Here is a 23,548-nt window from a genome sequence, read left to right as displayed (position 1 = left end):
AGGATCTTCAACTAACCTTGTTTTGGATGTCCTTCGTTTTCGATAAGTGATCCTAGGTGGATTGTATCAGTGTTCAGTGTTAAAGGAACTGATGCGACCGTTTATTAGGGTAGCGGGTCGATTGCTTACTTATCCGGTGCTACAACCGCTTTGCGGTCTTGGCTTACCTCAGCAGTGTCCGAGTCTGCCAGTCCGTTATCCCTGCCTCAATGGCGGACGCCTCCACATTATTATTACATTGTCAAAATCACATCATTGTTTTGAGTAATAAGCTATAGACCGTTTATTATTCATTACTTTTTCACTAAATCTGATTCTCGAATCCAATCCTCACTTTTATGGGAATCATTGACGTACAGAGAATGACATTTTTGTAAACTTTGATTTATCAAATTTTTCCGTTATAAACTAGTCTTTTGATGTTGATATAGGCGAAAGAACTCAGTTGAAGCCAGTCTGGTCAAATTAACCTGTTTGTTAGTTTATTTCATCATTTCCTACCTCCTTTGTTCATTGGGGTTGTCATCACTGTATATTGGTTTTCAAAAACAGAAGCCAAATAATGTTCGTATATGATATGCGATTTATCTTGCAATAAAATTATGTTAAGTTGTGGAATAAATAATTAACCATATGATGATAATAATGTAAAATACGCTGTAAGGTAGTCATGGAAAGTCATGGAAATGCATAGGAAGTGGGACAGAAACGTTCGCCAACGCTTCAGTTCAATCCGGGTCGGCAATGGGAGTAGGGAACTCGCTAAGCGAAAAGGTGTCACTCTTCAGCAGTGGCACAGCCGCCGGAGGTTTGCGATGTTTTGATGGTTTGGAATGGTACATCACCCAGTTGTCTGGTCTGTGGAGAACGGTATTGGAAGGAAGATTACATTTACATTTACATTTACATTTAATCCACGTTGACCTATTAGTGGGACAGGGCGTTTGCCGTTGCTTTTACGTACCTGTCTATGCTGGTCAGCAGTACGAATGGTACCAACGAGATGGCACTCGGTTTTTTGGTCGATGTCTTCAGTCGGTGGTTGGTCGGTCGTTTGTGTTTCTGTTTCGTCACCGACGTTCGTCTGTCTTTGCCTGTGTCGTCACGTATCGCACGTTGGTCCGGCTGACTGTCTTTGCCCGTCCAGTCGTCGCCGTCAATCATTCTCGGTCGATTATGTTTCGTTCTGGTCAGGATTGATCCATTGTCCTTGTCTCGTTTTTCCCCGTTCAGGAAGAGTCCAACGTACTTGTCTGAGTAGTCGTCTAGTAGTAATTGCTCGTGATGAGCCGGTGCATATCGGTGGTAGTTTTCTGTTGCGTCTCGGTACAAAGGTCCAGAGGTTCGTCCGTTCGTATAGTCAGCGTAGTGTATTGTTTGCGTTGTTTCGTTTGTCCCATAATAGTTTCGGTAAGTCTGTCCAGTACTAACTACGGATGGGCGTACGAGAGGTTCAAAGTGTGTCTGCTCCGGTCGCAAGTATCCGTCATGTTCGTCAAACGGTAGTATTGTAAGTCGGTCACTGTCATTGTCATTGGTAGAAGTGGACGTATGTCGGGTAGGATTCGGTACCGCATCGTCATAGTCATTGTCGTAATCGTAGATAGAGAAAGATTCGGAAAGTTTCATAGGAAGATCCCCGGAAGTGGAAACCCCAGAGCGTGTAGCAGCAGTTCGAGAAAGCACAGTAGAGTCGTCTTTGGAGAGAGTAGTGTTAATAGCAGTAGCGAAGAGGACAGTATCATTCAGAGCGGCACTACTGTTAGTGGATAGGCTACGTCCCGCAGTGGGTAGGCTTTTAAAGTCCACAGAAAAGACAGAAGTTTGAGCGAGTGAGGATGGTTTGAAAGGTTTATTGGAAGGTGTTTTGTGAGGATTATTGTCGGTCGGTGGTCGGAACGTTGACGTGCGTGGTCGCTGTGGTGCATTGTGCTGTGGTGCGTCGACGTTTAGCGTCAGTTTGTCCGACAGTCGCCGTCGTGGGGTCGTGGTGCGTAACGGTCTGCGAGTGTCAAAGTAAGGGTTGGGCGGAGGAGGAGGTGGAGGTGGCGTCGGTGGGGCCGTATAGTAGCCTCCTCCGTATGGGGGATAGTACCCGTACGGTGGTGGTGGTGGTTGCGTAGTAGTAGTAGTCGTCGTCGTCTTGGTAGTTGGTCGATGGTAGCCATAGGCAAGGTACGGTGGCGGTAGATCGTAGTCCGTATTGTAATCTTCGTCATAGTCACTATAGTCTGTAGGTGGTGCGGGTGTCTGATAGTATCCGTAGCGTGCCTCCTGCTCCCTAACTTTAGTCGTCGCTCGCTTAGTGCGCGCAAGTCGTTCGGTAGAGTCTGTGTCCGATATTACCGTACCGTTTGCGTTGCGTGAAAAGTCCAAATTGCTCGTCACTAGCGGTTTGGTGGCAGAGGAAGTCGTCGGTCGTTTCTTTGTGGTCGGTTTACGGGTAGGTTTACGTTTCGGGGTAGGTTTCGTCGTCACCTTCAGGTCGAGTTTGTTGTCAATGGCCGTCGCGGTCGACGATTGTGCAGTAGGTTTCGGTCGCGTCGATGTCGATGGCGTAAAGTCCACTTTGTTGCTTATGATCACGGTTGGTCCCACTGTCAGTGTCGACGATTGAGGTCGCTGTCGGTTCGGTTGTACACCGGTGTTGCCGTTCGTAATGAGGTCTACCTTGTTGATGACGTTGCTGGAGGTCTCGGCCACCAGTGTGGGCCGTCGTGTGGTGGTTGTAGTTGAGGAAAAGGTCGAGGATTGTGCAGTCTCTAGGTCGGTCGTAGATGCCGTACCGTTAGCTACTGTCGCTTCGTCATCGTCTTCGTCGTCTTCGTCTTCGTCCTCGTCTTCGTCCCCAGTGTCGTTGTTGAATGGGTCGCGTTCTTTCCACGGCGTCAGATCGATCGGCGCCATCAGTCTCGATTCGCACGAAAGTCTCTCGTTCTGACCAAAATCGGCCGGCAGAAACACAAACGGTTGCAGTGTACCGCCTCCTCCGAGCGCTCGGCAAAGGACCTGCGCAAAACCAATCTGTCGGATCGATTCCAGCTGGGCAGGGGTAAACGATGATTCAAAGCCTGGATTTTCGTACCAAAACCGATCACCCTTGCGCAGATTGCTAAACTGTTGCGCAATGATGCAGGAAAAGGTGGGTCCTACGATACCACCAACTACCGGACGTTCCGCCAAACCACCGACAAACAGATCAATATCATCTATGGTACGGTAGGCCTTGCGCAAACGATTTGTTGACGCCGGGCCCATGACGCGCTCCAAGTCGGACCAGTCCTTAATCGTCGATAGACCGCATGGTCCACGCCAATTGACGTACGCCGGAAGTCCATGATCGCGGCCCCGCTGGATGTTGATGGCGGCCAGATCGAGCCCGAATGGGAAACCTGCAAGCGAAAGAGCAAATTCGAGCACAATATTAGCGTTCAGACCGTTTTTAAAGAATGTTAAACCATCTCCTCTTTTAAACCTTTCGCCCTGCACTTACTTTTGGTCTGGAAGAGATGGTTCGTCAGCTCGGCCGTAATGAACTCATCGCGCTTCAGTGCCCGCTGGTTCACCATGCCGCGCAGCAACCGGTGCAGCGAGCCCGGCCCACCAAAGTCCCCCTCCGAAGTGTCCTCGTGCAGGCTGACATTGTTCGCGATGAACCGGTGGTGCCGATCCGCCCGCATGTACGTGCTCTGGATGAGCGAGTGGCCGAACCGGAAGGCGGCGGCCGAAAACTCGTTCGCCACGGTCGGGTTCACGTTGGCATCGTAGTTCCGATAGTACCCACTCGTCTCCAGCTCCAGGTCAAACAGCCGGCAGACCTCCTTCCCGAGCACCAGCGGCAGAAACTCGCGGTAGGTGATGTGCTGGAACAGTGCGCCGACGATGCGCCGCGTCTCCTGGTACACCTTCTCGTCGCTCCAGTGCGGGTTAATGTCGGCGAGCCGCGTCGCGATCTGGTTGTGCTCGTTCACCCATATCATGTGCATCATCAGCAGGCCCGGCTGCTCGCCGCTCCGGCTGTCACCGGGCCGTATGCACTGATTGGCAAGCGCCGCCCGAAAGCAGACGTCTTCGTGGGGTGGCCCGCGCCCAAACAGCAGCATGCCGTTGCGAAAGATCCGTGCATTGTCGGACGAGCGCGGATTGCTCGAGTAGATGGGCGATGCGTCCAGGAAGGAGGTGGCCTGGTTGGTTTGCTCGCGCCAGGATAGGAGACAGTCGCGCCGCTGGGCCGGGGCAGAGCGGAGAAACTCCAGACAGCGCACACCGAGATGCGACAGCCAGGGGTCGTCCTGTGGGACCTTGATTGGTAGGCAGGAGGGATGGGTACTCTCTTCGCCTCCGTTGCAGCAGCGCGGCGTGGAACCGTTAATGCTGCGCGGTTGGGAGGTGGCCGTAATGTCGTGATCGATCAGCTGTCCCCAGAGGGCCAGCATCATCGTCACGGGCGCTTCTTCGTTGCGCGAGCCGTGTACCACGAGGCTGACGAAGCGGGCCGAGGGTAGCGTCGCACCAGTTACGGACCGGCTGGATGATGGAAGAGAACGATAGCAAAATTAGCATTTCTTCAGAATGGCTAGAATTCGTTCGAATATACTATAACTGCTCTAACTCTTGCAAAGATCTTTTAACTGACTCTTGAGTAACTTGATAATGGGAAGGAAAAAACTAGCAAATGAACCTTTAAAAGTTATTTTTCAAAACTTATTATATCTATAAATGAGATAAATCTTAATAACATTTAAATTAAGCTGGATATCACACACTTTCATATTTTAATATTTTTGATACTAATTAACAAAATTAATTTTCGGTATAAAACTTTTTTATTCTCTTTTGAAAAAAAAAAAGGTTTGAGTTACAAGAAATTCGCAAACATTGTAAACATTCTATTAATGCCATTTTCTGTATGATATCTTAGTAACATTTAATTGATTCTATGATGACTGCTGGAATTCTAGATACTTTGAAACCTACAATCCACTCAACTTAACTGAAATTTATCTAATCGCTCACTATCTTCCTGTGGGTGTTTCTTTTCCAAGTACAACTTCACAATATGCACATTTCACAAAGTTAATATCTAACCAGCTCAGTCACACATTTTTACTTACCGTATGCCCTCGACACCGTCCTGATATTCCGGGGCCAGAAACCGATGGAACGGCATCTGGGCCGAGCCCCAGCGCGGCCGCCGCGCATTGTTGCACGTCCCGTCGTGCGTCCTGTAGCGCAGGCTGGCCGGCACGCAGCGTGGCGCTTCCCGCGATGGGCACAGCTTTTCCAGCGGCGTTTTCTTCAGCGATATTTTCGGCGGTGCCTGCCGCCCGAGCGCGACATACTCCACGTTGGTGCTGGCGAACGCACAAACCGCGGCGCGTGAAAAAAGTCACAAACATCACAACTATTAGCGCTAGTTATCACTTGCGGTCAAATTAGAATCAGAGTTCATCTTCGCAACCCGCTCAGCCCGGTTCGGCGTAAGCGGAACCCCTCCGCACGAGCTGTCCGCTTTCACTTTCACTCGACCACGGTTGCATTTTGAGCGCGGTTGTGTGCGGTTTTACGTAGTCCGCCTTTTCTAGGTTACGCTCCTTCTTCTACGGTTTCACGCCCGCCCCTCTACGATCACTTGTGTTCACTGTGGCTTTTTTTGCGTTTCGCGGGCCGCACGAGCACCGCACTGTAACGGAACGTGAACCGCACTGACACGGCTTGCCATCGTGACGATCGTATTTATAAAGTTTTCCACCACGGTCGATGCGCCCCGAGACGGGCGATCGCTTCCGATCGCGCGGGCTCGCTTTCTCACTTCGGCACTACTGGCAGACTGGTGGTGTGGTGGGGACGGACGGTGTCTGTGTTTTTCCTCGTTCCTCCCCACCTACTGGCGCGTTGCCTTATTTGGGGGATGATCTTTTCGCCCTTTTGCACCCTGCAAGAGTGGGGATGGTCGGGGCTTTTTTTGAGCGAGTTTCTTGAGACTGTGCATGGCTGGGCGGGGAACTGTATGCACTGAACGAGCAGGAAAAAAGTTCGGTACAAACACACTCACACGGAAAGAGTGGTACTGACCGTCGCACTACGATCCAGCAGATCAACCAGACTTGTTAAATAAATGATCTTTCTCCGGTCGAAGTTTCTTCGGCAGAGTTTCACATATCTCTTTTCACACGGGCAGCCGGGGAGGCACGGTCGAAGAAATTGTCCCATCCCTTATATGACTGCAATTTCCTACCACTTAATCGGTTCGGGGAGAAGTGGTTTATCTTGCGGGCGAAAGGAAAATACTCCCGTGCTGAACGTGATGATGCTATCAGTACGAAGAAGGCATAAAGCTTTTTTTTCTAACTTTCATGCGCCCTAAGCAACTTTTTCCCCGCTCACGTTCCTAATCAAAGCGAAGCCGTACGTGAGTGTCACCGGTTTTTTATTTTATTTGTGTGTGTGTGTTTCTGTTTTCAACAGATGCACCACGGAAACGGTTGCTGAACCGGAATTGAAGCTTCACCAGTAACGCGCCGTAACGCGCCGTAAGCATGTGCGCAGCAACGGGGAAAGAAAGTGAACGATCACACGTCTTCTCGGACGATCGTCGTGAACCGCGACACTGGCACGACCCTATTGCAATTTCTCTTTTGGAGCGTACTGTTTCGATCTGCTACTGCTGTACTTTAGTCAATTTCTTTTTTTCCCTTTAATTCGGGTTTTATCATTTTATGGAGCTCGTCTTGTGTGATGTGCTTTCTTTTGCGAGCGGGTATTATGTTGTTTCCGTCGTTTGTTTCATTTTCGAAGTGTCGTTTTGCTACCTTTTTGACTGTTCCCCCTTCCTTCTTCTGGATAAAGTCTCGTTACCATTATTTACTGAACCGTTGGACAAAAAATTAGGGAAATCAAGTCACCCCGATTTGGTGGTTAAGATTGACGGTGTTTGGAAGGAAAGTTAGAAGAGCCTAATCCTCATTAGGCTACCCGGTCCCGACAGGGTTTCGTCACGAAGCGCCCCGGTTTCCTTTCTTTGCCTATCTAAATTTATTGCTTTTTTGCGTCTTTTTCGGGATGATTGATTTTACAGCTTTAAATGGCCATAGCCACTGGCTATTTAAGGTTCACGTTTTCATAGGAATGATCTTTTTTAGGCCAAGTAGAATAAAGCGATACGATTAAAATGAAATGAATACAAAGAAATAAAAGACGTTTTAAAAATTAGTAAATATATTTACAAACAAATTGAATGAAATTGAAAATTGAAGGATATTTTTGCATCCTTCAAAACTGCTCAAGCACACTACGACAAAGTAGCGAACATGAAGGATATTCTTGACTCAAGCCTCAGAACGATTCCTTGTCCCCTTGATCCACGGGGTAAGGAGGTCGTCCTATGCAACCGAAACCGCCAAACTTGGCTTGCTGGGCTCGCCAAACGCGTTGATCAGTCGCAATGCGAAACGAGTGAAATTGAAATTCCACCGACGCTGCCAAGTAAATCCACCGACCGCGCGTGCCCGCGGCTTGACGGAAAGGTCTCGCCGCGTCGCCGCGCTGAACTTGACGCCGGTGATCCCGAAACGAACGAAACCGACACGGCACGGCTATTTTGGTGAGCAGTTTTGTGCGCGATTGGCCGGCGCGCCGCAGTGCAGCCCGTGCTGGCTGCACGCGAGTCGAGATCAGGGTTGAGCCCCGATCGGGTTCGATCCGATCTGGGCGATGCAACCGGGCGGGCGCATTGTGGCGCATGACAAATGGTGTAGCCGGGACGGATGGGGGCTGGTCGGATTTGTTTGCTATTCTCCGCAGGCAAACTGGCACACGTGGTGATGAACGTGCTACGGGAGGAAGGTTATTTACCATTTCTCTTACTTGCTGTGCCAGTGTGCGGTGGGTTGAAGCAGGGTGGAGTTTTTGGGTTGGAGTTTTTACCACAGCACGTGGTAGCATCACTGTGAATTGAGGTTTCCTTTTTTAAAACGTCGCTAAAAGCATTCGAACTTTTTTTGGTAGTAAAACTTATTTTTAGATTTAAATATTGATCGAAGGTCATTTCGGGTTATTTTAAGAGCAACATAAGTTAAGTTCAACGTGCACGTATTGTTATCTCCGATCATGCTGTTGGTTGCATATTTATGCTCCAACCGCAGGAAAGATAATACATTACTAATGCCCGTTTACCAAGCATTCATCTACCTCCATTGTCCAACCCTGCCTGTAGGTTATTTCCCTTTCAATCGCGTCACTCAACATTTGACAGCTAGCCGGACACACAACATCCATCAGGCCCCGTCACGCCAGTTCGTCCACACAAACAAGCGTCCATATTCAATTAAAGCAATCCGCCCCTTCATCGGGGGACACGGCACGGTGAGAAGCCGTTTACACTTCCTCTCACCCAGCCCTGCCGTGCGGTGACTTGTTTTTGGGTCAGTGGCCGCGTGGGCTTTGCCATGCGTCGCCCAAACCAAACGCCCGTCACCCTTCCACGGCGGTGCAACCAGCCAACCAGCGGAGAAAAGAAAGTGCAAGACCTTTTGCGCGCACCGCCGTGCGAGAGAGCATGAACTTTGGGGCAGGAAAACTCGACATAAACACAGAAAAACGAAACGAGAAAGTTTCACCGCGCGAGAAGGCTACTCTGTATTGCCTTTGCGCAGCCTTTGCGATCGTCTTGGTTTTTTTTGCTCTTTGCTCACACCCGTACGCTCTTCTTGCGCGGGTATTGAGATGAGTGTATCGGAATCGCAAAGTGAAAATGGCCTCGGCGCAGCCTGGCAGTTCCAGTTCACCGAGAAAGCCTGCCATAGCCCGCTTGTCTCCCGCTCTACCCAGTCCCGTCCCGGTTGAAGGTTGGGCCAGTTGGAAAGTGCCTGATGCAGCGGATGCCTCCGGATGCTGCGGTGGTCACCCCGTCAAGGAAACGGCGATGGCAGACTACTTTCTACCCGCAGCCTGCAGCGCGGGGTCCGCCGATGGCCGGAAATAGAAAGTGTCTTGAAAGGCTTCGCTGGTACTTGATGCCCACTGGAGGGAGGGAGAAGGGGAAGAGGACTACGAGGCAAAAGAAAGGCCAAATCAGGTCGTACGATCCGGGTACGATCGTTTTGGATCATAAAACGGGGACGACGGCCAGGGAAGGGAGGCTATAATTGACGGGAAAACATATCGAATGCGTCAATTGGGTTGCCCCCAAGTGGTTGGCTGAATAATGTGTGAGTGTTTTTTTTTATTGCTTTTTCGGTCAACAAATCGGAGCGCACCTAATGCAATTATGCAGATGCGAGCGGGGCGATCTTCCGACTTAACGATCGGTTCCGCAAGCGACCTCGTACTCTGGAGGCCGAATGTTTTTTTTTTGGGTGGAAATTACCTCTGTTTTTCTCTTCGCTGCTCCACAATGGGTGGATTGAGATCAGAGCTCGTATCGTATGCGCACGCTGGGAGAGTAAAATATACCAATCTGGAGTGCTGGACCCCTTTTCATGGAAATGATGAGCAATAATTATTTAATACCCAAATTATATATAGTTTTATCATTAAGAAATAACTCAACTAAGTTGACTTTCAAATCCAATACAAACTTCGAATTTGAAATCCATTTCGTAAGCTGCAACCGGGAATGATTTTTGTCAGGTCGTAACATTTTCACATTTCACACCGTGACTTTTTTGGGGTGTTAGCTTTACGGCTCGTTGGCTCGAATGAAGAAGCTAATATTAGCTTGTCACTGGCAAGCGTGAATTTTGTTATTGGGATTTTCCTGCTTTTTTTGAGCCCACTTAGCATAAGGCACAGATCCATTAGCCTTACTTCGTGCGCTACATATATCGTCAAACTGAGAGATTTGTTGTGTTTCTGGCAACAAAAAAAAAGAAAGGTGAGCTATTTATTGGATCAACCCTCTATGACACAACCGAGGCAGACGAATCCTCTTAAGAAGCCAAAAAAACAGGCTCAAGAGGATGTGAGTCTTGAAAAGCAAAATAGCAAAGAGTATGCTGTTGGATCGATGTGCGCAAAGCACCGAAACCTCCACCGAGGCGGCTGCTGCGAATGTTTGTGTCATTGGAGCGCTGAAGAAGCGGCCCGCGATGCGTGATCGAGCAGCGAGCCCACAACATAACCATCTCCCCCAACGTGTCGGGGCGCGATGAAACAGTTACACAGTCTGCAACACGATACTTCCGCTACGTAACGTAATGCTTTGGAGGATTCAAACCACTCCAAAGCTGGCCATCCGATCTTGCGCGCGGAGCATGAGCGGCTGGGAAAAGCGCACCGGTGTGTGTGGTGAGGAGATTCAGGTTCCAGTTCGTCGTAACCTGTTTTTCGACTGCCAAGCGAAGGCACGAGATGAGGTTATCAGCAATCATGGCAAAGCGCATCACACGCGGCCCACAGAGAGAGAGGGCGGTCGGGGGAGGGGTTGGAAAACTAAAAACTTACTCCGCCGAAAACTGCTTCCCTCCCTTGTGTGTGTGTGTGTGTGTGTGTGTGTGTGGGAGAAAGTGCTTGTGCATATGGGGGGGTGGTCCTTACATAAGGTGAGAATTAATTCATCGAACTCACATCGCCGTTTGGTGCCGCGATTGTAACCTCTCTCAAAGCGCGGGGTCTTTCGGTCGGTTCGACGTCCGTAACACATGCTTGTCGCTGTGGAGTGGCTCTTATGGCATGCTGGGTTGGTTGCTTTTTTTTGGTTCGTTGTTGCTTTTCGGTCCATAAGCGCCCGCGGTTTGGAGGTGTTCGAACGGTACTCGAATCGATGGATCTTCTGGGCAGGGTGTACGGGTGGTGATGATGTGAAGATGTTCGCCATTTGCATCATTGAATCACACACTGGTTTGACTTGTTTTCTTTTCGGAGTTACCATTATTGGAAAGCATGGGGTGCAGTTCGAACAGTGCAGTGTTTACGACTGTGGCGCGCTTTTTTGAGATGCTGCAAAGAGTAGTCGTGCCCGCAGCGATTTGCAAATAAAAACATAAATACCGACGAAGGTGATGAAACACGAACAATTCCTTTTTATGGCAAGAAACTACCAAATATCTAATTAAAAATTCCATCAGGCCTGTTCCGATTAAAACACAACCAAGTACACAGTTGATTAAATTAACAAGTAAGATAATGTGACCGTCGTGCACTGTTTGACTCGATGCTGAAATTAATAACCAGCAGCAAACTCGTTCGATACACGCGGAAATGCAAATATCCATCCAGCTACGTCGCGGTCCGGCATCGGAACCGAACCGAGCAACCGTTAAACATCTTCGACATAACACAAATCACATAATATACGGTTTCCTCCGGTTGTGGTGGAAGGACCACTCTTCCCGTTCCCTAGGCCGCCCTTCCCCGTCAACTCAACCAGCTACATCTGGCACGGGTGTTGATTTGTTTTTACGATCGGTCCACTAAAAGATTATTCCACCGGAAATATCTGCGAATGTCGGTCGTCGGTGAGTCGCCGATCGTCTGGTCCGGTTGGTCGGTGCCTTGCTGTTCAACCGCTCCCGGTAGTCTGTGCAGGCACCAACTAATCAATCGCAGAAATGGTACCAATCAAGTAGTAAATTGCACCCCAAGCGCTCCCTCCCGAACGTTGGATCGTTATGAGACAAGCGAACATTAAGTGGCTCTTGACGCGAACTCTTACAGCGGGGATAGACAGATGGATTAGTTTAGCGGTGTGTCTCAACCGGCGGGTAGAGTAAGTAGGTTGGGAGGTATGGTGAATTATATTTGTGTTTGGTTTTGCTGTGCAATTTGAAATCAAAGACAAAACGGAGACATTAGAAATGTATCGAAAGGTTTCGCGCGATTCCCGCTACCTGGTGGGAAGTGCGAGCTGTGGGAAGGCGAACACAGCCATTAGGCGAGTGACACAACGTAACGCGGAAGCCTTCGTTGCTGGAAGCCTTACCAAGCGGAAAGGGAGGAAGGTTTTCCCGTGGTTGAGTAAAATGGGTTGAAACTGGTAACCTAACCAAAAACTTGTATTAACTTAGAGCATCTTTTAGTCACAGACTACACTGTAAATGTGATCTTTTGAGATCATGCTAGCATCAGCGTTGTACCATAATACAAAAAGTCTTTATTTTTACAGCCGATGCTTTGTGCTTCATAATTGAATCATCTCACAACGACCGATTTCAATACCATAAGGCACCACCGTAATCAACTAATAATGCCTGCGCCAGCTTCCCTCCCTGTGCCACGATCGCTCACAGCCCGCCGTCAACCTCACGGTAAGCACTACCGAACAAAACTTATTTGTTTGGTCCCATCGCTTTCTGCCTGATCCCGCCGCCCGTGCTCAGTGCAGTGGGTCTCATAATTTTATTTCAGTTATGTGTCGTTTTTCCCTCCCAGCGCGTTTTTGCATCATTCAAAGATTAACGAAAAAAAAGGCCCTACCCCCCGGGAACAGACAATCGCGGGTGTGAAAAGTCTCTCCGCCTGTTTTAGGCCTGTTTTGATGATGACGTTTAAGCGGTTTGCGTGATGAATTCATCTTTGCCGGCGTTTGGGCACCATGGTTTGCTGGAGCTGCGTTTTTATTTGTTTGCTTCATGAGTTTCGCTTTTGTGTTCGCGCCCTACCTTACCGGATCCCCTACGGTCCCATATGGGAAAGTAAGGTTCTCATCGTTATGAAGCTGCTGTTGTGCGGTGCGTTTGTTTGTCTTGCCGTGTCCGTTTGCTGTCCGGGCATTGTGTAATGGCAAGGTGGTGGTGTATCTATTTGGGCAGGTAGACACGCACGAGACCCTCGCCGAGGAAGCGACCGAGCGCGAGACGGCTGTGAAACAATCATAACCCAACAAATTCGAAAATCCAAATAATAACAAACAAAAAATATGCTCGGTTCGTGTGGGCATGCACTTTTATGCTAACGGCATTGTTTGCTCATTGTTTATTTACGGAATCACTGTTTTTGAACAATAGCTGACTTCTTCACTGACGAGCGAGCGACTGCTGCCTCCATGCATCGGGAGGATGGTGATGCATCAAGTTTGTTTGTTTTTGGTTTGCTCACAAGCTCAAGTAATGGAGGGAAAACCCTCATGCATCAGTGTGCGGGAGTGTGGGAGTTATGATTTGATTAGATCAAAAGCTCATTTTGCGGTGGAAGAGTTCATCGGATTGTGAGCGCATTGGTAAGCTGCAATAATGCATGGGAAAACTGAAGTCGCATTGCGAAAAGAAAGTGTATTATGTTGCTCAAGCTCAAGTCATTTGGCGATAGATTTCCCGAGCGTTTTATTGAGTTTTTCAATAAATTTTTCTCATGTTTATCAAACCAATACAAACAATGATGGCTTGTTGAAGCGTGTGAAATTTACAATCAATCTCGATTGGAAGAAACCAGTCCAAAGAACAGGCTTGACGGTTTTTCATAAAAACATGCAGAGTATGATGTTCCATAATGTAAGTACAGTTTATACATTGGCAAAGGCAACATGCAAGATGGCACAAATTCTTGCAAAAGCAAGATGTTATCAAATATTAGAAAATTGTAATATAATTATGTATAGCTTAATACACGTTCGTACGTAAAAACGAAGAGCAATTATTATTTATGGACAACCTAAATGATAACGCCACCGTTTGTTTTTAATCTCTGCCCTACGCAACCTGTGCGAGCTGTACTATGTCATACCCTTTGGTAACAACAGTTTGAATGCTTTTTTTAAATATACAACACTGCCATCTTCACAGGTTATCAGTACACGTTGGGCCGACCTAACCATCTTGCTTATTGTGTAGGGCAGCAGATACAGTTTTTTCCCGCGCTAGAAATTCCAGCCGCTTTGTACGGTCGCTAGTAGTCGCATAATGGGTATAGAGAAAAAAATATATAGGAAAACCTATTACTCAATATCTTCGAAGATGGTCCATGACAAAAACGGTGGATGTTGTTCCCCCCAGCCTCATTTCATTCCTCCAGTTTGATAGTGAAGCGAAACGTTATGAAACCACTGGTCGGGAAAAACTCATGCCTGCCTCATTGTGGGTAGGCCGACCGTTCAGCCGAGAGATAGACAGAGAAAGAGTAAGTGATGGAAAGACATTTTCCAACATCGTTTGCTCGCACGATGCTCAAGTGCCTTGACACATGGCATGCAAAACTATGTTCCACTACTACTGGTCTAGCTGTCCATCACAATTTGTCGTGGCGAAAGGAAGGACAAGCGACACGTACAAAAAAATACGCCACCAAAGCCCTATCGGCAGACGGGCGATGCTGGTTGGTTTGATATAGTTGCAGAAAAACAGCAGAGATCGTGTGTAATTGCGTTGCAGACAAGTGTGGACCCGGCGACCATCGAGGAATTTGAACAGCTTTCTTGGGGTGTGAAAGATGGTTGAATACCACGGCAATGTAAGGGGAAAGGGGGTGCTTGTTGCTTTCATCATATCGATGCGGTTGGGTAAAATGAACTCTGGCAGAGTTTGAACTTTCGCACGACTGATAATAAGCGCCTTTTGTGGCGGTTGTCAGTATTTCATTTCGCTTCAATTAGTTTTTTAATAATCGGAGGGGCCTGTGAACCATGCAAATAGCGTGCCAGCCCGGGTGGGAGCTTCGCTGTGCTGCATTGAGGCAGGAAAGCCATGAAGATGAGTTTGTTTCATTGCAAACATTGTTGCTTGATGAAATAAGTTCCTGTTCTTTTTTAATAAGCTCGCCATGAGTTGCCAGGAAAAGAAGAGTATTTTAGACTACCTCTTTATATTGTGTATCAATAATATACTTAAGTGATTGTCTTTTTTGTCATAGATATTGTTTTAATAAATGCATCGTTTATGTGCTCTACAAAGCTCTCCAAGGCCGTAATAAAGGTTATCGCTTTACTTAATAAGGACATCAGTTGCATGCAAATTCAAATTCAACCCACTTCTGCACGTCGATGACGATCGCCAAACGAGACCACTTTGCAACTGGAGCAGCTCGACTGAGCAATTAAATAAGCAAAGCATAGCAAACACCGACCATTGCACTGACGCTCCTTCTCCTCTCCGCGGAGCTGCAAACAAAGCTACACCAGCAAAGGTTGTTAAGATATTTGAATACTAATACACCATGTTTACTAATTGCGCAAAAAAAACACAAACAAACAGCGAAACATTGCCCCAAACCACCCACTGGCCGCACATTTAATTATGAAACAAATGAGTATTGGCCCCAAAACACAAACACCGAAATTGTTGAACTCCTTAGCGAAACAATCATTCATTATTTTTTGCTCGCCTACTCACTGCTGTTGCTGCTTTTGGGGCGAGCGTTGCTTCGCTCAGTAATCAATATGCAGCGGACAGCGCAGTACACCGTACGTACCACACTTGCGTCGATCCGAATGGTTGCGCAGACGTTAAAGTGTGTGCGCCCTTCTATTGCGCCAGTGCGTAGCGTGGTGGTTCTGTTTTCGAGCGCCAAATCACGCGGTGCAGCCAAATCGTGCTGAACGAAAACGAGACACTATCAGGTTCATATTGAAATGATATCAATACAGGTACGTGTGCGCATTGGTAGTGCCATTTGTTTGGGGTGCATTGATTTTTCCTCCCACACCGCCTCCGCTTTTAGGTCAAACGTGCGTGTGTGACTCGGGTGGCTGATGATCGAGACACAGGGTCAAGAAAAATGGTGCGTATGCGAAATGTAGAACCTTTTTTTTTGCTTGGACAACATCGCATATATCGCTATTCGTACGTGAGGGAATAGCAGGGAATCGTTTTTTTCCTAGGCTAGTACATATTTAACTATGATACTACATTGCACCGATAGAGACCTTTGTGTGGCATGAAATTCGTTTACCACGTACTGTTCATTGAGCTTTGAAATGGTCACGTCTCCTGATATAATTCATGTTTGGTTGTGAAACTTGGAAGCTTGAACTGCAACAAAGCATTATGAGCAAGCGTTGTTTGATCTATTTCTGCATTACACCCAAAAATGTTTCAAACGCATATGTGTTTCAATAAATATGTTACAAATTATAAATCAATACACCACCAAGCATTGCGCCGAGCCATATCCTACAGTGTGATGCAAAGATGATGATGATAATGATGATGAGCCCACATCTTTCCTCGTCAATGGATTGAGAGGAACGAACGTTGATTCGTTTGATTCGTGTTGAGAAAGATTTTCTCTTCACTTCCACTCATCATTTCTGAAGTGATGATTCAAATGTTCTTACAAAAAAATTAATTTTTCAGAATGTATCAAAAGTTCAATGTTTTTGTTTCAATTTCTTAACACTTAAGCTCCCTGGTTATTTAAGGATAACTTCAGAATATATAAACAACCCATCTAAATCCAAACTAGGTGGTAAATTTTGAGGTGAACTAATCGCCCTAATTTTTCGAGATAGTGAAAACTAATTCTTAAATTTATATGTATTTTTCCTTTGAACGATTTTTCAGAATTCCACCCAAAAACTTCTACAAAAAGCTCTAAAAACTGAAAACTTAAACTCAAAATTGTAAAACATCATTGTTATTCATTTACTTTCAATAGTAAGGTTCGATATTAGAATTCAGCATTTGAGGCTGGAATCCATAGTATCTTATGATTGTTCAAAACAGTTAATAAATTCATTGAAATCATCAATAAAAGCGTCTCTATTAATTTGCCTATTCTTGTGGCAAAGAAACAAGGAGTTGATATGATCATTGATCATTAGCAAATGATAGAACCGATGAGATCCAAAATCACCTAGAAAAGAAAAGTGTAACTTATAGCATAAACTACCTTTCTTTGAAGGTTTTCGCGGCGATAAGTGTTGCGTAGGCGGCTTTGGCATCCATCTCCGTCTGGTTCGAGGCACTAAACTGCGCCAACAGTGCACCCGGATCGTTTGCGTCCAAAACAGCACCTAAAACAAATGACACGTTATTGATTTTATGCCTTTAATAACGAATCTATAAACATCCCTACCTCGTTTCAGCAGATTCGGCTCGGCTCTATCGTATAACTCGATCATCGCTTCCAGGCCCTTGCGTGCGGCCGATTGCAATGCCAGCTGCATGGCATTTTTTCGTTTTTTCGGTTTGTTACGATGCGAACTGCTGCTGCTACCGCTGCTACCTGTGCCCTTTCGTCGAGTTTTGTGTCGTCTTGGTGTTATCTCCAACGTATCGTGGTTGGTTTGATTGGCATCGATCGGCAACGTGACGATCGGACGCGGAAGATCAGCACTGATCTCCGTACTTGGCTCGACGGTTTTTAACTGGTTTTCATCGGTCGAGTGGCTTACGAGGGAGAGTTCTTGTGCCGAGGAAAGTGCGAAACATAGATACCAAAGCATAAACCACAAACACATCCGGGAGTTGCTAGACAAAAAAGATACCAAAGGAAAAAACACATTTATATTAGCGAGAGCAGTGGATTGAATACTTGATTCAATAGAGCACTGAATTAATGTCATTCAGTCGGCCATAGCATACGATTCTCAGAATATTATAAATAATTGTTGTGTAAGTTATGAAAGCCATCGCGCCAAGCTTAACAAATGGAAGATACTTTTACTTTCATTCCCTTCGTGCTCGTGTTGGCGGCGATAGTGAGACGTGCAGCTGGCCGATGCCGATGGATGCACGTGCCTCGTGCCCCTTTGCAACGCTATGAGCATGCCCGCGCACGGTACCTAATCCGACCGACCCGCCACAACAAAGCCCGGGCCTGCACAGCGAAAGCTGCGATGAATCACGTAAAGAGCCGTAAAATCTAACAAAACAAAAGGCGCAGACTTAATTGAAACAACGCGGCGCTGCGCTGTACCATTTCACCAGCACTCAGTACCCGGCAATGGCCACCGGTTGTGAGGTAACTGTTTTGGGTTTAAAAATTGCTCACAGTAAGCATTTCACACCCGCTTTCCGACAGCTCGGACTGTGTTTGACCCTTTGGTTTGCTTGTTTATTGTTTACGATGTACAGTTTTGAATTGTTGCGAATAGCATCTGTTAAGTTATACGAAAAGCAAAACATTGCATTTTATTGTTATGTTCGACGTGAATGAGGAAACATTTTGAAAATCATGAGAGTTTAATGTAGACATAGCATCACTGATAAAGAACATGAATAAATATCTAAATACTTTTCAAATGCGCCTGTGAACTTATGCTTTTTTTATATGTCATAAGGGATTTTTATTAGTGCCCGTTGCTTGATGTAGAGAAAGTATGTTTATTACAGAGCAAGCGATAAAATGACAAACATTTCACCCCACGCTAGCCAAACCCCTTTCCTTAGTGTACAATTTGAACTTACCACTTCAGTGTCGCTGTTGTCTTTGTTGAGGTCATATCGGATCGTTGTGTCGTGTCACTGAGGGCGTTTCGTTTTATTGCCCTCATTTGTCGATGATTTGTCGCCATTCCACATGGGTGGCTTGACCGATTTATGAGAGTTTTTAATGCGTTTAATCAATGTTTGATCGCATTTGATGGAAGGCCTTCAATTGAAAACTGCACACCGCTAGCTGTAATGCAAACAATAATGAGATACTATTATTGATAATAAGAAGGGATGTGGGTAAAGGATAATCAACAAATAATAATCGCCAAAGTTATGAAAAAGGGATCTGCTGTAATGAACTAGACAAGGAAGCAAATTATCATATGTTTTTATTTTATTTTTTTTTAAATGAGAAAAAATGATGATATAAAATACAAAGTACAACTCTTTAACTAATAATTGAAGTAAATCTGTTTAATGAATGTAAAAGAGATCTGAAAAAAAGTGTTTTTGTTAAACCACTTAAATTTTCCAGTTTTATTTAAAAATCTCAAATCTATTGTTGTAAAATGGCACACTATAACTATTCGATATGCATGTTTGAAATTTCTTTTTGTATATCACGAACAATATTAGCACCATTGCGTATGCTTAACCTGTCGTTAACATTGCTTCCACAACCTTGTTTTAGATTAATTTAATTTTAACCCACGTGATTGCTGAAACGGTCAATCAATAAAATACACTTCAACACACACGATTTCCAGATTGTTCCATTAACATATTTCATACTGTCCATGGGTCGCTTTTAGAAATCATGGTTTAACACATGTTTCGGTGTTAACTCACAACTTATTCAAACTCACAACTTATTCTGTCATCCGTCCGCTAAAACACGGCAATAGTTTTATCCCAAGAAATCACAACAGCCACAAAACACTTGTGTTGAACCAACTACCAAAAACTCTCAAAAACTAAGCACAAACGCATTTCCTGAGGATGCGCTACCGCTCCAAGCAGACTCCGGAGGCAAACGCTGCGAAGCTCCCACAGGCGCACTCTTCGTTGCGTTTGAACTTGACTTAGTCTGGAGAATGACTGACCCATAAATCGACCCGACTGCGTCTCCTGCGGCGGATGTCTCCTTCCTTGTGGTGATCATCCTCGGCACGATCATTACTGTCATTATTTTCACCATCATCAGCATCAGAATCATCATCGTCATCAGCGTCAGCTGCGTGACGCTCGCGGCCCCACTACACAACGGGTGCGCGAACCAATTGAATTCCTGTTTGGGTGTGTTCCGGTAAGAGCAGTTACACATCTTAACGTCCTGAGAAGGCACCTACGGCCCGTACCACGGTGAAACGGCATAATTTCACCTCATTTCCCTTTGCTGGCATAGAAATATGATGAGAGCAAAAGGGGCGCAAAATGCTTTGCCCCTGTGGCTGGCACGACGACGACGACGACGATGATTATAAAGCCGATCGTCACCTCCCGTAGCGGTGTGTCGCAAATTATTCAGATGAGTCTTTTAAAAGCCCATCAGCGACGGTAGGTACCTGTGCTAGCACGGGCAAAACGTTCGAGCTGTAGCAGGAAGTAGTGGTAGCGTGGTTCCAATCTGCAACACGCAAAACCACAAACGCCCGGTAGAAGCAGCACGAGCGAAGGAAGCATACAACCGATTAAATGCTGCTCCGCGATCGTTCCGGAACAAGGGCGCGAAGACACATGCGAAGAAAGTGATATAAGCAACCGCAAAAACACGTTATGGTGTCGTGCTGGCTGGACGTTTTTTCGCCCATTAGAGTTGAAACAGTTTTTGTTTTTGTTTTTGTTAATGGAATGCTCTTGGTAGAAAGATTTTTACTGATAAAGCTGTTTAAAAACGATCAGTGCGACATTTTCCTAATCGCTAAAGACTGTTGCGGAACGAATGTAAATAGTTTGTTTTGAGGTGTTGTAACGTTATGCGGTTTAAATTGGGATTATTAGATATTAATTTTCGGATTGAATATAACTCCGGACTTCTGAATATCACTCGGCAATTTCTGTTGCCAAAAATACTTTAACATTATCATTCATTTATGAAGCCATGAAAAACTAATAGCAATAAATCTCGAATCTGATGTCTAAAAGATTTAAAAAATAAAAACAAGTATGATAAGAAGCTTTTCTGGTTTGGTGTAAAAGGTAATTTTTTCTCATGTGCATCTTAAACGAGTGTCTGAACAGTATCATTTAATTTTAAATCTCATTTCTGGTGAAACCCTACCATGAGTTCGACACCCTTGCTTCGCTGCGGGCGAAGCGAGCTGAGTGCTAGGTTAGTGTTGGCGAGCGCGAAGCCGTTAAATAATGAGCCAAAGCATAACAATAAAAAGTAGTCAATGCCGCAAATATTACAACTTAACATACACCTACAAAATTTAATTCATAATGTGCTTGTATAATAACATATATTGCTAATTTTCATTTTCAATTGGGCACGTAGATAAGTTTTTCTTACGCGTGATAAAATATTAGTTATAGTCTTGTAGTATTTTACATATGATTTAACTATTTAATTATTTGCCGGTCTCATGGTACAGTCATCAACTCGTATAGTCGACTTAATAACATGCCCGTCATGGGTTATAGCCCAAAATATACCGTGCCGCCATACGTAGGACTGGCTATCCTGCTATGGGAGGTAATCCAAAAGTCATTGAAAGCCAATCTCACAAATGGTACAGACAGGCCTTGACCAACAACGGTTGTTGTGCCAAAAATAAAAAAAATCAACTATGTAACTACATAACTAACTACATTTAACTAGTATTCAATCTCCCAAACATCGCCGTCAGATTGGTCAGAGTGTCTTTGTGGCACAAATTCTAACACACAATATCTACACTCTAGATTTGTTGGCAAAACTATGTATAAATACTCCGGTTAGAATTCTAAGAAACTATGAACACGTAAGTATTGACCGTAGGAGGCGACTTTATAGCTGTAATGTATATGTCTCGCAGTTTCAACTCGTCCTATTTATTCTTTAATTACAATATTTACAAGACGTGCATACATCGAGACCGACCCTATGACTACGCTGGCCCTTACATTTAATCAGCGTTACACTTTATTTGACTGGCACCAACCTACAAGATTCTGTTGATCCGTCTTGACATTGTACACTGCGTCTAACCTACTCTTTGTGTTAGTTATTTAAGTTCTAGTTTTAATTCAGTGATAACGCCGCTTGTTTGGCCAATCACTTAAATACAATGAACAATACAAACAATACAAACAATTTATATTGATACGTCGATTGATCTTGACCCTAATTAACGTTATATTGTAAAGTAGATAGTATTAAGATAGTTTATTTAAGTTAGTTTATTAGGCTACAACGAAGGCTATAAAAATATTACGTAAAGGAAATAAAAAAATGAATAAATAAAAAAATAAATAAATAAATAAACAAACAAATACATAACTACATACTCTCTGTGTCAAACTAGTTGTCTGTACGAAAAAGCCCTGGAAAATTGTAATTGGAATATTTTGTATCGACGTGTTTCTTTACGCTGTTTGCTTTGGCGTTCTTTTTAAATCATTGTATTGAATTTTTAAACAAATTTTATGTAAGTTAATGAACAAATTAATCCGTGATTGCAATATACAACCAACATATGTTTTTGCCTTGGAGCATATACGGATTTTTCCACCAGGCATTTATCTTGTTATAATTCATAACTAATTCAATACTTATTGAACTGTGTTATGAATTACTGAATATTACGATTTCGTTAGAAATATTATTACTGTTATGGTACGAATACGAATAATTGTATTATGTTGCATTAAAAAAGTGATACTAAACGTCACCATAGAGTTAATATGCCATAGGGAGTCACAATGATGCAAATATTGGCCAATTTGTCCCATCATTTGATGGCAACGATTGTATTTTAAATAATATACAACGTTGTCAACTCATTTATTATTTAAAAACAAAATGTGTAATTGCTGAAATAATTACTTCGCATTAGTACGTATGAGAACTTTATGCCTTGTGTGAAAAACAGAAACAAAAAATCATCGCATAGAAAAAATAAAAGCAGTTAGCATTTTTATACCACACCACAGCTGACCTACATTTCAACGCTCCCAAGACGTTCCCATCTTGTTCCCCTGACACGCGAAACCCGTGTTAAACGGCCCCGCGGTACGTCCCGGTACGTGTGTGAGTGTGTGTAAGATAAGTGTGGAAGAAAGAATCCGAACGGTATATGAAACTCACCTGCACTCACCGTCCCGATGGGGAAGGCAAAGGCGATCACCTGCTAGATCACCGTTCTCTCGATCCGCCGTGTCGTTCACTACACTTACAAAGTAATAGTCTCTGTGCCTTCCCCACCCCGTTCCATACATTCAATCTTCGAGTGTCTTCGTTCGTTCTCTTCGTTTCTGTCTATCTAATACACGTATTCAAATAGTATCACACTGTGCAGATGGAATTAGAGTTTGTGACGTCTCCCGTCCGCCTAATTCCAGCGAGAGAATTCGCAAAGTGGGGAAACCGTTTGACTATTGTAAAAAAATTAGCTATTCACAGCACAACGTGGCGAAGCTAGACAAGATGCAGCTATAGGAAGATGGGGACTCACCAAGCCGTACGAGCTAATAGTGTTTTAAAATGGGCCGGAGTCGTTTGGGAAGTAAAACATTAAACATTAAAACAAAAACACACACACACGCACGTGTACGCCGTTCCCCGTACGCAGGTAGGTACTTTGCGCAAGGGGGAAGGCACTCACTGTCGACGTCCTGCAGCGCGCGTACCGAGCTGCCGTTCGCTTTGCTGCTCTTGGTCGCGCAGTTCCTTGATGGCACTGACATTGCCCCACATTACTTTAGCGGTCACCTGCGGTCCTCCACCGTTGCATCCGGCCCCGGGCGCGGTGTCTCTTTCACCCCGCTGGCCACCACCTGTCGATGGGGTCTGTGATGACTTTTGCTGCTGGTGGTGGCTGTGGTAGTAGTGCTGATTGCGAGCGCCCCGCAACACTTCCCGCTGCTGGTGCTCGTCCCTTGCCGATCGCGATGCAATGCGGCGTGCCCGCGCCTCACGATCAATGCCCGCGCCGCCGTGGGCGGTCGCGTTGACGAAATTGTTATTCTGATCCTTCTCCCGGTCACCGTGTTTGCAAGGGTTCGACGACATGTTCGTGCGATTGGTGGGCAACTTTACACGCGAGGAAGACAGCAAAAAAAAAAACGAAGTCGTTGCCTAAGTTTGCAGTTGCACACGT

At 45.4% G+C, this 23,548-nt stretch overlaps 1 protein-coding gene across 2 annotated transcripts; it reads right to left on the bottom strand.

Moving 5' to 3' along the window:
* Positions 1–565: 565 nt before the first annotated feature.
* LOC1274394 (uncharacterized) lies at positions 566–23,016 on the bottom strand. Of its 2 annotated transcripts, none has more exons than XM_313514.6 (8): positions 22,537–23,016; positions 18,279–18,489; positions 16,945–17,339; positions 16,759–16,882; positions 5,115–5,354; positions 3,494–4,527; positions 965–3,392; positions 566–858 (listed from the first exon to the last, which is right to left on the bottom strand). In XM_313514.6, the coding sequence occupies exons 2-8, from the start codon at positions 18,383–18,385 to the stop codon at positions 729–731; spliced, it is 4,458 nt and encodes a 1,485-aa protein (XP_313514.6). In that variant the 5' UTR covers positions 18,386–18,489; positions 22,537–23,016; the 3' UTR covers positions 566–728. The 2 variants fall into 2 exon arrangements, with proteins under 2 accessions (XP_313514.6, XP_061499351.1); XM_061643367.1 differs by lacking the exon at positions 22,537–23,016 and adding an exon at positions 19,112–19,321.
* Positions 23,017–23,548: the final 532 nt, after the last annotated feature.

This window comes from Anopheles gambiae, chromosome 2 (assembly GCF_943734735.2).
Source record: "Anopheles gambiae chromosome 2, idAnoGambNW_F1_1, whole genome shotgun sequence".
In the NCBI taxonomy this organism is placed as follows: Eukaryota; Metazoa; Arthropoda; class Insecta; order Diptera; family Culicidae; genus Anopheles; species Anopheles gambiae.
The sequence above is the reverse complement of the archived record's forward strand: the minus strand, read 5'-3'. Positions and strand labels throughout refer to the sequence as shown.